Below are 11,944 nucleotides of genomic sequence, written 5' to 3' on the forward strand. Positions count from 1 at the left end.
GGAGCGGCTGGATGGACCTGGAGCGCTCAGCAGGCTGCGCTTGTCTCCGCAGGTCCGGGCAGCGGGGACAGCGCGGGACTGAGCTGGCAGCGCCTTCGTGAGCCTCGGTGTGACGCAGGGCCAGGACCAGCCGTGACCTGTCATCATGTCCCTTTCAATGGGTCATCCGCCTGGGTGTACAGCTGTTCCCGAGGCGGATCTCCGAAAGGCTTTTTTAGCACTCCTGATGTGTCGGGAGCAAGGAGCTGTTTCTCCAGAGGATAGAGATGCCGGTTGTGAGCTGGAGCAGAGTGAATTCTGCTCCATTCATGGGCCTGTGAAGGAGCTGCTGCATCTCCAGGAGGGACCTGCAGCCGGGCTGACACATTTGCCAAGGCCACAAGAAGCCACTTGTTATGAGCAGGGGGGCGCCACCTGTGAGCGTGCAGTGCGTGAAGATGTTCAGAATGGAATCTGCACCAGGGATGGCAGTGTGAGGGAGCCCCTGGATCCCCAGGGCACATCAGCACCCGGCCATGTACACAGAAACATCCTCAGAAGATTGCCGGGTGAGTGCAGGGCCACGACTGTGGTCTCTAGGGAGGGGAGAGTGTCATCTGTCAAGGCCAGGGCTGGCAGGTGTGTGGCTGTTTCCCGATGTGTGGAAGAGGCCTCGTGCTCCGCTCGGCGCCAGCAGTGGCTGGAAGCGGCAGCCGCAGCTGCCCCCAAGCGTGTGCAGCTCTCCTGCTGCAGCCTGTCCCCAGCGCGATGTCCCTGGCTGTCCCCACAGCTGTGTCCCTGCCCGTGTCCAGGCTCTTGGCTCTCTGGCTGCCAGCTGAGGGAGGAAGGGAGGAGCAAACAGGCTGCGAGGTCCCTCCTGTGCTCGCCGGGTATTGGGGGAGCAGCTTGGAGGGCGGGCTGTGGTTGTGGCAGCCAGCAGCTCTTTCCTGCTGCAGGCGAGTGGTTCAGCTGCCATCCCGTGCTCACCTCGGCGCTGATTGTGCTCCTGGTGCTGGTGCTGGCGTTGTCGGTGGCCTTGGCTGTGCAGTCAGGTAAGGGAGGGGCAGCAGCCTGGGCCCAGCCCGTCGGGGCAGAGCGGGGTCCCTGCTCCCTGCACAGGGCAATCCTCACACCTTCTCTTCTTGCCCTGCAGCACCACAGCTTCCAGTTCCACCTGCGACTCCGCCATCGGTTCTGAGCTGTCCCCCAGGCTAGGCTGGATACAATGGAGTGTGCTACTACTTGTCAAGGGATTCCAGAAGCTGGGAGCAGAGTCAAGAGCGGTGCTCCGAGCTCGGGGCCTCGCTGGCCATTCTGAAGGATGAGGAAATGGTGAGTGAGGGGCTGCGGGCGCTGTGGGGTGTCTGAGGGGAGCCTGGGGGTGCTCGTGGTCCGGGCTGGGTGCTGGTGGGGCTGGGGCTGCAGCCCTGTGCCGGGGCCTTGCAGGGAAGGAGCCCCGGGGCCGTGTCCCCCCGAGGGGCCGGGGCAGCTCCCACTGCTCTCTCCTTGGCAGGATTTGTTCTTCCGCCTCCGCGGGAACGGCGATTACTGGCTCGGGCTGCGCAGACGGGGCGAGCAGCTGCAGTGGGAGGACGGCAGCAGCTTCAGCTCCTCGTGAGTGCCGGGGAGCAGGGCAGGGCATGGGGGGACAGGGGCACAACGTGTTCCCCTGGCATCCAGCGCTGTCTCTGCTCCTCCCTTCAGGGTTCCTCTCCTTGGCAATTCGGAGTGTTTTTGCCTGGCTGACGATAAATTCAGGAGTGTGATGTGCTCCAATCCGCAGCCGTATCTGTGCAGCAAGGCCCGAGCTCCCCTGTAACAGGGGGTGGAGAAAGGACCTTCTCCCCGCTGGGCAGTCCCAGCTTCCCCTCTTAGCCCGGCTCAGGGCTGTCCTTTCTCAGCTGCACCCTGTGCCTTGCACTTGCTCTCAGGGTCACCTCAGTGCCTGTTCATCCCCACTGCCAGCGCTGTGCTGGCTGTTCCAAGGAAAAGTCTCTGCAATCCATCCTGCCAGCCATGCTAGCTGGAGTGAGGGGATCTTTCTCATTTCACAACAAGCTGGAATGGGAAATCCAAATGTCCCTGGGCTCTTGGAAATCATCACCATCTGGCCTGGAGGTGAGACTCTTGGAGTGTACTTGGAAGAAGAAGAAGAAGAACAGCTGACATGTGCTGAGGAGGAATCCCTCTTTTGGCATCAGGCATTTCAGTTCGAAGAAATCTATCTCTGCCTGTCTGTCTATCTGTCATCTGTGTGTATGTTGCCAAGGATCTGACTGCTCTGCTGTGGGAGGAATCCCAGGTTGGAGCAGGACAAGGATTTGTCTCCCTGAGGGAGAAGCAGTGATACGATGTGTCTGTAACCCCCATCCCTCTGTGTTGGAGTGTGTGAAACAGAGGCCTCTCTCAAGTATTCTGAGAGATCAGAGTGCAGAGATTGAATTAAAACCTTTGGATGGATTAGAATATATTAAGCCACTCATACATGAAATAGAGCTGTAAGCTGAAGTTTTAAGTCATTAGGTACGTTGAAATAAGTACATATATATTTTAATTTCCTTAAGAAATAAAACCTTAGAATTTATTGTGAAAAACAAGTTTTAGTGAGCGCTAAAAAACAAGTCGCAAAAAGATGTCTCAGTGAGGGCTCCAAAAACATAAGGTTTTTTTTGCTATTTTCGATTATTATTATTATAATGTTATATCAATATCTGATTAATAATTATATTAATTATATGTCGCCTTAGGCCCAGAAGAACCTCCTCTGATATTTTTTCCAGTCCAATTTTCTCAGCCTTAGCCAGGGTTCTTTCCCGAAGCTAGTCTCTAATGTAAACATAAGAATTAATAACAAAGATAAACGCCTGCTGGATACATGAGGAGGCCTGTGAAAGAGGTGTCACTTTCTCTGGACCATTCAGCTGTATTCTGTCCCTGAAGTAGCGAGTCACTCTAGTTAAGCAAGGTGTGTCAGAATAAAGTTGTCTCCTTCCTATCCTGAGGGATGACCATGTAGCTGTGTGTCTTTATTTTCGCCGCTCCAGAGGGTTAAATCCCTAAAGCACAACTACAATTACATTATAATAATTTTATTATTTAGACTATTTGTTATTGTAATAAAAATATAGTAAGAATATTGCTTACATTTTTCACATCGAACAGGTAGGGCATAGATGCAGATTATACTTAAACTTTTGTATTTACAAAATGGAATTCTAATAGTTTTAGAAGAAATGCTGCAGATTGCTGTTTTTAGCTCACTGGGTAATTTGTAAATAAGAATCTGTGCACTGGTGAGAGAATCTCTCTCTCTCTCTCTCTTTTCTTTCTCCTCACTGCAAATAAACACTGGGAAAGCTCTCATTTGTTTCTCTTTTCGTTTCTTTCTCACACGGTAAAACCAGCCCGGGCCCCTTCCCGTGCGGCCCAGACCGGACCCTGTTTCCAACCAGGGGCTGCGATGGTGTAAGAGACGGTCCAGATTTCCCTCATTTGCCTCACGACTGTCACAAGGACAGAGACTGAGAGCCCAAGGACCCCTCACTCGCTTCAGACAGGAGTTTCTGGCCTGGTCAGTTTTGACAAGAGTTCTGGCCTGGTCAGTTTGAACAGGAGTTTCTGGCCTGGTCAGTTTGGACAGGAGTTTCTGGCCTGGTCAGTTTGAACAGGAGTTCAGGCCAGGTTGGTTTTGAACAGGAGTTCTGGCCTGGTCAGTTTGGACAGGAGTTTCTGGCCTGGTCAGTTTGGACAGGAATTCTGGACTGTTCAGTTTTGGACAGGAGTTCAGGACCGGTTGGTTTTGAACAGGAGTTCTGGTCGATGCTTGCCAAGTAATCATGCAGGTGCTTGCTGTGGTGTCATCGTAAACTGCTCACGAGTTCTGTGTACCTGCTTCTCTTAGCAACAGGGCTCTCTCCTCACAGTAGTCCATAAATCTCCCCACCTTTTGGCCAGATGCCACTCGCTTTGGAAAAGGACTGTAAAAAAGTGACTGGAGAAAGGTTTGAGATCTCCCCACGGAAGGAAGACACGGGAGCAGAGGACCACGAGGATGCCGTGGAATCTGTTGGTAGCTATTCCCCCACCCCCTCTTTCTCTCTCTCTCTTGACTTTGTTTCCGGTGTCTCTCTCTCCCCTCTATTGCATAATTGTGTTGTTAGCATTCAATAAAAGTGCACTGCTGTGAGTAAACTGACTGTAGTCCCCGCTGTGTCTTTTGCACTCCGAGATCAAACGAGCCATCCCGAGCCCGCCGGTACTGACGGATGGTGAGAGATGGCCAGGGGGAGGAGAGGCCCTTGCTAAGATCCCGGCCCTGCCTCTGTCCCCGGCAGCTCGGCACATCCCGGCCCTGCCGCCGGCTCGGAGCAGCCGTGAGGTGGCCGGGGCTGCCCAGCCGCCCAAGCGGCCTGGCTGGAGGGGAGACAGCGGAGCCCTGTTCCAGCAAAGCCCTTCCACACGCCTGCTGGGCAAGGTGGAGGGAGGCAGAAGGCAGAAGCCAGTCCTCACCCAGCTTCCTGCTGCGGCTCCAGTGTCCTGAGATCCTGCCACAGCTCCAAAGTGGCACATGTGCCCACAGCTCCACAGCCCGCTGCATCCTCCCTGGGAGATTTTAACCCTCCCAACGCTCAGATAAGACTTGCAGACCTTCAGTCCTCTCTTGAGTGAGAGGAAAAAGAACAAAGGAAATACACCAAAGCGGTAAAGCAAGAGCCAAGTTCCAGATGGAAGGAGAATAAGGAGATGCCGTAAATTTAGGCTAAAAATCCTTTTGTAAGCTATAGAGATGGACTGTACTACACTAAAAAGTCCTATAAACCGCAGAAAAAAACATGAGGGGTTGGAGTGTTCGACTTAATAGATTTGTTGAGCAAAAGCATGTGTGTTGAAAATCCTTTACCCCGAAGGAGAAAGGGGATCTCTGTCCTGGGGATGAAGTATGAAGAGAAAAAAAGAGAGATGAAGAGGACTTTTGCTTGTGAACAGTTCATTCTTACAAGTAAATTGCCCATGAGTTTAACATGGCCCATAAACACAGTTTAGGAGAACCGTTAAGATAGGAGGGATTCGTAGAAAGTGAAGTCACAAGAAAACTGTATTTTCTTCTTGTGAAAAAAACTCTATAGTCAAACAAAGAGAAAATTTCTCTCTAAAGTAAACTGAAAAAATTATTTAAGTTGGTAACTGACTGAAGCGTTTCTGTATGTTGTTGTTAAGAAGCAAAAAAAGTGTGGGAGAAGGGAGGATCATAACAATTTAAACAAAAGATTACTCTGTTTTTGAGAATAGAGGATTGTTTTTTCTTCTTCTTCCCTGGGGAACAGTAGGGGTTTTCTTACTATTTAAACTTAGTGGATTATAGCAATTTTAATATCTGCTTACTTTAACCCGAATGCTTTTGCTTATATTTACAGTTAGAACAGTTATATTCACTCCATAATATTTTAATGTGCTATAGGGAAACAAGGCTTTTTTTTTTCTATAGCATAAAAAAAGAGAAATTTCAGTTTCTGACTTTCCTACTTTCATTATTTGGGACTTGTTATTTTTTTAATTTGACCTTCGTGTTTTTATACTCTTTTTGTACATATCATTATGTTAGTTTTCTTTTTTTACTTAGGAGAGAGAAAAAAAGAATCTGAAAAGTTTTCTTCTGGGCATTGAAAGAATGAATACTTTGGTTTGGCAGTGAATGGTTCTGTGATCTCTTCCAGGGCGAGGCTGGGAGTTATTATATGAGTCAGTTATTTTTTATTTTATGATTTATGATTTTAAGGCCACGCTGGGCTAGGATTGTAAGAAGTCATCCACAGAGCCGTGCTGAGTTCCTTGGCCGCATTCCATCCATGAGGAAAGCTCGGCTCAGCCTCCCCGGCCCCCCTGCCCCGGCCCAGCCAGGCCCGTTCTATTTGGAGAGGCTGGAAAGGAAAGAGAGCTTTTCCGGGGAATTTTGTTTTCACATGTGTGTTTCCCAAAGATGCATAAAATTCTTCTCGGTATAACAGTGTGTCAGTCTTAAAAATCGGACACTGATTGCTCCTTGTCAGATACAAGGGAGACTGCCCAGGTGTCGGCAGGTGAAAATTTCAGGAAATCTTTACAAACCACCACAATTCGGTCTCCCCATGCTCCGTGCCGGGTCTCCCTCCCCTTAGCCCTCTGTCTGTACCCCAGGTGGGCAGTTCGGGACCCCCTGGGGACCCCTCTGTTCTCCCCGTCTCAGCTCTGGCCTCCCCCGCCTCTCCAATCCTTCCTCAGCCTGTTCCAAACTCCTTTGTTCTCCCGAGTCTCAGAATGCTTTCCCCGGCTCTGTCCCCCCTGCTCGGCCCCGGCCGGTCCCCCCGAACCCTCCGTGTCTGCTTCCCCGAGGAGCTGCATTGTCACCTATCCCTGCGTGTCTGCTTCCCCGAGGAACCGCATTGTCACCTATCCCTGCGTGTCTGCTTCCCCGAGGAACTGCATTGTCACAGATCCCTGCGTGCCTATTGTGATCGGAATCCACAATAGGAGGCCCTCTCTCATCATGACATCAAGGAATTCAGACGAGCTATAAAGGAGAATCTCCTGGCTTCTCCTTATTTTGATAATACGATATAAAGTATTTTTAATTCCTATGATCTCACTCCCACAGATTGTCATAATGTGCCTTCCCTGATTTTAACCAATTCTCAATATCTCTTGTGGGATTTGGAGAGGAGAAAGCACCTGAACAGACGAGGTGAAAGTTGTGCTGGCAGTCCCAGTGCTCAGCTCACAATTGCTCATTTAGCTGGGGATTCACCGTATGACAAGCGCCAGGCTCAGGCTGTGCTGCCCAGAGCTGCCTCAGGAGATGTCAGGAACGCTGTGAGAAAGGCTTTACGTGCTGCAGAGCCAGCTGGGAGCCGTGCTTTTTCTACAGTAATGCAAGGCGAGACTGAAGCTTAGAGTGCTGTCCTGGGGTGACTTTGGGATGTTAAACTGTATCCCCATTTGTCTGTTTAGCCCTGAAATACGGTTTGTACTTTTATGGCTGGATTTGAGAGTGAAGGGGGCGAAGAAGAAGCAGTGGAATGTCTGTGGGAGTTGTTTTCAAAACATAGAGATCAGAGTTTCATCCCTTTGTCCTCTTGTGAAAAACACGCTTCACTGTCCCGGTAAAATTTAAAAGGTTTAATAAAAAGACAATAGGTGACAAAAATAAAGCAAGTGGTTAAAACGGCCGGGTGCTTGGCATGCTGCCAAGAGCACACGGCTGCTTCGGAAATGCCCCTTTAAATACGTTTTACAATACATCAATCCATTGCATCTTTATAGTCTTGCTTGCATAGTCAAACTTTTTCTGGGAGCCGTTTAGCATGGCCACTGCTTGGGTCCGCCTTTTTAGAGCATGCGTGTTTCTTGGCTTGTGGTTTTAATTTTCTTCTTATCACCTTTTAATTTGGGTGGTGGTCTCGGCCTTTTGCAGCCGGTGAGTGTTGATAATTGCTGTGTCAGCTGCAGGGTTCCCATCACACGTTCACGGGCTGTTATTTTAACTAAGCGGGTAGTTTAAGCATACTGTCTCAAAAAACTTATGTCTAACTTTTGCTATTAGAAGAGAAAGAAGAAAAGAAAAAAAAACTATATTCGTATAGTAAAGCTATTTCAATATTATACATATAGGATTTATCTCAATATTTGCAAAAAGCCAACAAGATGTCGTGTACTTCTAACACTCTGGACTGTGTCACCGTGGTGCACAGTGCGAGAGAGCTCTCCTTTGCTTTTAGTTAGTTTTTGACTAACTGAAGCACAGCACTTCCACGGACACTTTTTTCCTTTTTTTTCCTGGAGTTATTCGAACGTGCTCTGGACTGCGCCAGAGGGACTGAGAACAGACTGAGCTGAGCTACCACCCGCGCGAGAGAGATTTTCTGAATTTGTCATCTCTTCCGAGCACCGAGAGGTTTTGCTGTTCGGTACTGTTTGGGGGTTTTTTATGCTGGGCAGTGTTGAATCATCAGGTTTCTTCCCACTTCTCTCCGAGGAAATTTCTTTCCGATCCAGCAGGGGGAGAGGCCGCTCAAGCTTGTTTCCTTGGGGGGGCTCTTTGGAAGTTTTCTTTCAAAGTTGTCCTAAACCAGGACATTAATATAGAAGTATTAACTCTCTTAAGAAATTGAGATAATCTTTTCTTAGGCATTTATCCATAGATGACATTAAAGCAAAAACAAGTAAAAAGAAAGTAGAAAAGAGCTGAACTAATTGCTCCCGTCTTATCTCTACAATAAAAAACCGGCATCTTATAGTTTAAAGGAACGGATTTTAACAGGAGTTAACAACATGCAAACTTCACATTCCTCATCTCTATATCAAAAGATTTGCATTTTATAATTCTTATAATTCCACCTTAAGCGACATGTACACATTATTTCCACGTGTTTTTCTGCGGCCGGAACATCGCCCTTCCCACACTCCGAGCTCCCCCTCCCCTCCTGCCAAGCACGCTGAATGTTACGAAAGGGCCCAAAACGCGCCCCGCCACCCAGCTCGGCTTGAAAAAGGCAGCGGCAGCGAAAACTCCGCCTATTCCATTTCCGGACCGAAACTGCGATGTCGAGGGGCGGCCCCGGAGCTCGGAGCGGCTCCAGCACAGGTACGAGCCGCGCTCGGCTGTGCCCCAGCCTGGGGCTCGCTGCGGCCGGAGGGGCCGCGCTGAGGGGAACGGGGCGGTTCTGGCGAGTTCCTTGGGCCGGCTTCCCCCGTGTGCCCCGTGCCCTGAGACGGCGGAGGGAGCGGCTGCCCGCGGTCTCGTCCTTGCCGCCGATCCCTGGGGACGAGCCGGTGCCGCAGCAGCGATGGCTCCTCCCGGTTCCCTTCCTGAGCCTCGGTGTCCCGCAGGGCCGGGACCAGCCCTTTCAATGGAACATCCCGTGGGTGTACAGCTGTTCCCGAGGTGGATCTCCGAAAGGCTTTTTTACCACTCCCGATATGTCAAAAGGAAGGGGATGTTTTTTCCGAGGAGAGAGATTCCGGCTGTGAGCTGGAGCAGAGTGAATTCTGCTCCATTCATGGGCCTGTGAAGGAGCTCCTGCATCTCCAGGAGGGACCAGGAGCCGGGCTGACACACTTGCCAGGGCCACAGGAAGCCACTTGTCATAAGCAGGGGGGCGCCACTTCTGAGTGCGCAGTGAGTGAAGATGTTCAGAATGGCATCTGCAGCAGGGATGGCAGTGTGAGGGAGCCCCTAGATCCCCAGGGCACATCAGCAATCGGCCATGTACACAAACGCATCCTCAGGAGATTGCCGGGTGAGTGCAGGGTGTCCCTGCCCGTGTCCGGGCTCTTGGCTCTCTGGCTGCCAGCTGAGGGAGGGAGGGAGGGAGGAGCAAACAGGCTGAGAGGTCCCTCCTGTGCTCGCCGGGCATTGGGGGAGCAGCTTGGAGGGCGGGCTGTGGTTGTGGCAGCCAGCAGCTCTTTCCTGCTGCAGGCGAGTGGTTCAGCTGCCATCCCGTGCTCACCTCGGCGCTGATTGTGCTCCTGGTGCTGGTGCTGGCGTTGTCGGTGGCCTTGGCTGTGCAGTCAGGTAAGGGAGGGGCAGCAGCCTGGGCCCAGCCCCTCGGGGCAGAGCGGGGTCCCTTCTCCCTGCACAGGGCAATCCTCACACCTTCTCCTCTTCCCCTGCAGCACCACAGTCGTTGGTTCTTGGCTGTCCCCGTGGCTGGGTTGGATACAATGGAGTGTGCTACTACTTCTCATGGGATTCCAGAAGCTGGGAGCAGAATTAAGAGCGGTGCCCCCAGCATGGCATGGGGGACAGGGGCACAACGTGTTCCCCTGGCATCCAGCGCTGTCTCTGCTCCTCCCTGCAGGGTTCCTCTCCTTGGGAATTCCGAGTGTGTGTACCTGGCTGACGATAAATTCAGGAGTGTGATGTGCTCCAATCCGCAGCCCTATCTGTGCAGCAAGGCCCTAGGTGCCCTGTAACAGGGGGTGGAGAAAGGACCTTCTCCCCGCTGGGCAGTCCCAGCTTCCCCTCTTAGCCCGGCACAGGGCTGTCCTTTCTCAGCTGCACCCTGTGCCTTGCACTTGCTCTCAGGGTCACCTCAGTGCCTGTTCATCCCCTCTGCCAGCGCTGGGCTGGCAGTTCCAGGGAGAAGTCTCTGCAATCCATCCTGTCATCCATGCTAGCTGGAGTGAGGGGATTACCCTCATTGCACAACAAGCTGGAATGGGAAATCCAAATCGCCATGGGCTCTTGGAAATGATCACCAAATGGCCTGAAGGTGAGACTTTGGAGTGTCCTTGGAGAGATAGAAGAGCTGACACGTGCTGAGGAGGAATCCCACTTGTGCAATCTGCCACCTGACTGTGAAGAACGGTCTGTCTGTCTGTCTGTCTGTCTATCTGTACGTTTGTTGCCAAGGATCTGACTGCTCTGCTGTGGGAGGAATCCCAGGCTGGAGCAGGAGAAGGATTTGACTCCCTGAGGGAGAAGCTGTGACACGATGTGTCTGTAACCCCCATCCCTCTGTGTTGGTGTGTGTGGAACAAAGGCCTCTGAATTCTTCAGAGAGAGAGATCAGAATGTAGGGATTGAATGAAAACCTTTGGATGCATTAAAGTATATTAAGCCACTCATATATGAAATAGTGATAATAGCTTAAGTTTCAAGTAAGCAAGTAAGTTTAAGTATGTAGGAATATATTTTAAGTGCCTTAAGAAGTAAAAGCCTTCGAATTTAGTATGAAAAACAATTTTAAGTGAGAGCTCAAAAACACGTTTCAAAAGGAAGTCTCAGTGTGAGCTCAAAAAACATAGTTTTAGACATTAAAAATATATAGTAAGAATAATGCTTAAATTTTCAGATAGGACAGTTAGCTTATATGTGCAGATTATATATAATCTCTTGTATAAATAAAGTGGAATTCTAATAGTTCTAGAAGAAGTGCTTCAGATTGCTGTTTTTAGCTCACTGGGCAATTTGTTGTCTTGGGGTGACAGTATGATGCCTATATCCCCAAAGCGTCTGTTCTATTGGTGTTGGATATTAAATTCTGCAACTTTAAGACTGGTTCGAGGAGTGAAGAGGGGGGAAGAAGAAGTGCAGAGTTTGTTATCAGAGACTGCACTGGCCCCCCCGCATTCCTGCTCTCGGACTGTGTTGTCTGTGGTGGACAGGGAGAGAGAGCTCTCCTTTGCTCTTGGTTAGTTTTCTGGCTAGCTGAGGCAGAGAAGCCCCCTGGATTGTTTCTCTTTCCCTTTTTCTGTTTTCCTGGAACTGTTCGAACCTGCTCTGGACTGAAAACCCAGAAGAGCACCGGGAGCTGACACCTGTGGCCCACCAGGCCTGGCCTGGGCTGTGACATTCCCCAGCACAGGAGGGACTGAGAGCAGACTGAGTGAGCCGGGCAGCCCAGGGAGAGAACTCTTCTAAATCTGCCATCTCCTCGGAACGGCGAGAGGTTTTGCTGTTTGATATTGTTAATTTTTGTGCTGGGAGGTGTGTTGCCTGTTGAATAAACAGTTTTCTTTTTTTTCCACTTCTCTCCAATTTCTTTTCCTTTTTTCCTAGAGGGACCTCATTCAGAGGTTTCCTCCCAAATTTGTCCTAAACCAGGACAATAAGAATCCGTGCACTGGGGAGAGACTCTCTGTCCCTCTTCTTTCTCCTCCCTGCCATCATCATTGCCCAGAAGAAGACAGGAGCTGCGGCTGCAACTTCGGCCCTCCCGGGGCCTTGCACGGCAGAGCTGCTTCTGCTCCTGATCGGGACTGTGCTGCTATTTGGGACTCTGTGCTGAAAGCTTTTAGCACGGACTGGAACACTTGGGCCTCTTTGCCTTTTGGGACTGCTGTGCCTTTACAATAAACAACTTTATAGCAACTAACAACTGCTGAGCTCTTTTGAGGATTCAAACCCACAAAAATCCTGACACCTCGAGCCTTTCCTGATGTGTTCTGTTCCTGCCCAGGGTGAGGAGGAGAGGAACAGAGCGGTTTT

At 50.5% G+C, this 11,944-nt stretch overlaps 2 protein-coding genes and 1 long non-coding RNA gene across 3 annotated transcripts; all 3 read left to right on the forward strand.

Moving 5' to 3' along the window:
* On the forward strand, window positions 1-2,994 carry LOC148222911 (uncharacterized). The gene is made up of 5 exons (XM_088168544.1): window positions 1-548; window positions 936-1,031; window positions 1,133-1,311; window positions 1,493-1,593; window positions 1,684-2,994. The coding sequence occupies exons 1-3, from the start codon at window positions 146-148 to the stop codon at window positions 1,192-1,194; spliced, it is 561 nt and encodes a 186-aa protein (XP_088024670.1). The 5' UTR covers window positions 1-145; the 3' UTR covers window positions 1,195-1,311; window positions 1,493-1,593; window positions 1,684-2,994.
* A 454-nt stretch (window positions 2,995-3,448) lies between these two features.
* LOC148222912 (uncharacterized) lies at window positions 3,449-3,750 on the forward strand. The gene is made up of 2 exons (XR_015804963.1): window positions 3,449-3,566; window positions 3,623-3,750. It is a non-coding gene; the product is annotated as an uncharacterized LOC148222912 (long non-coding RNA).
* Window positions 3,751-3,933: 183 nt separating this feature from the next.
* LOC148222913 (uncharacterized) lies at window positions 3,934-11,483 on the forward strand. The gene is made up of 6 exons (XM_088168632.1): window positions 3,934-4,044; window positions 4,208-4,448; window positions 8,356-8,596; window positions 8,842-9,251; window positions 9,431-9,526; window positions 9,628-11,483. The coding sequence occupies exons 1-6, from the start codon at window positions 3,934-3,936 to the stop codon at window positions 9,726-9,728; spliced, it is 1,200 nt and encodes a 399-aa protein (XP_088024758.1). The 3' UTR covers window positions 9,729-11,483.
* Window positions 11,484-11,944: the final 461 nt, after the last annotated feature.

Source organism: Sturnus vulgaris, chromosome 8 (genome assembly GCF_052056855.1).
Source record: "Sturnus vulgaris isolate bStuVul1 chromosome 8, bStuVul1.hap1, whole genome shotgun sequence".
Lineage (NCBI taxonomy): Eukaryota > Metazoa > Chordata > Aves > Passeriformes > Sturnidae > Sturnus > Sturnus vulgaris.

What these genes read in the sequence shown, in the direction of transcription:
- LOC148222911 (XM_088168544.1), top strand. Translation starts at nt 146, where the DNA reads ATGTCCCTTTCAATGGGTCATCCGCCTGGGTGTACAGCTGTTCCCGAG. An exon ending in CATCCTCAGAAGATTGCCGG is followed by an intron (nt 549 to 935) that starts GTGAGTGCAGGG and finishes TTCCTGCTGCAG; the next exon opens with GCGAGTGGTTCAGCTGCCAT. An exon ending in GGCCTTGGCTGTGCAGTCAG is followed by an intron (nt 1,032 to 1,132) that starts GTAAGGGAGGGG and finishes CTTGCCCTGCAG; the next exon opens with CACCACAGCTTCCAGTTCCA.
- LOC148222913 (XM_088168632.1), top strand. Translation starts at nt 3,934, where the DNA reads ATGCCACTCGCTTTGGAAAAGGACTGTAAAAAAGTGACTGGAGAAAGG. An exon ending in ACGAGGATGCCGTGGAATCT is followed by an intron (nt 4,045 to 4,207) that starts GTTGGTAGCTAT and finishes TTGCACTCCGAG; the next exon opens with ATCAAACGAGCCATCCCGAG. An exon ending in GGCCTTGGCTGTGCAGTCAG is followed by an intron (nt 9,527 to 9,627) that starts GTAAGGGAGGGG and finishes CTTCCCCTGCAG; the next exon opens with CACCACAGTCGTTGGTTCTT.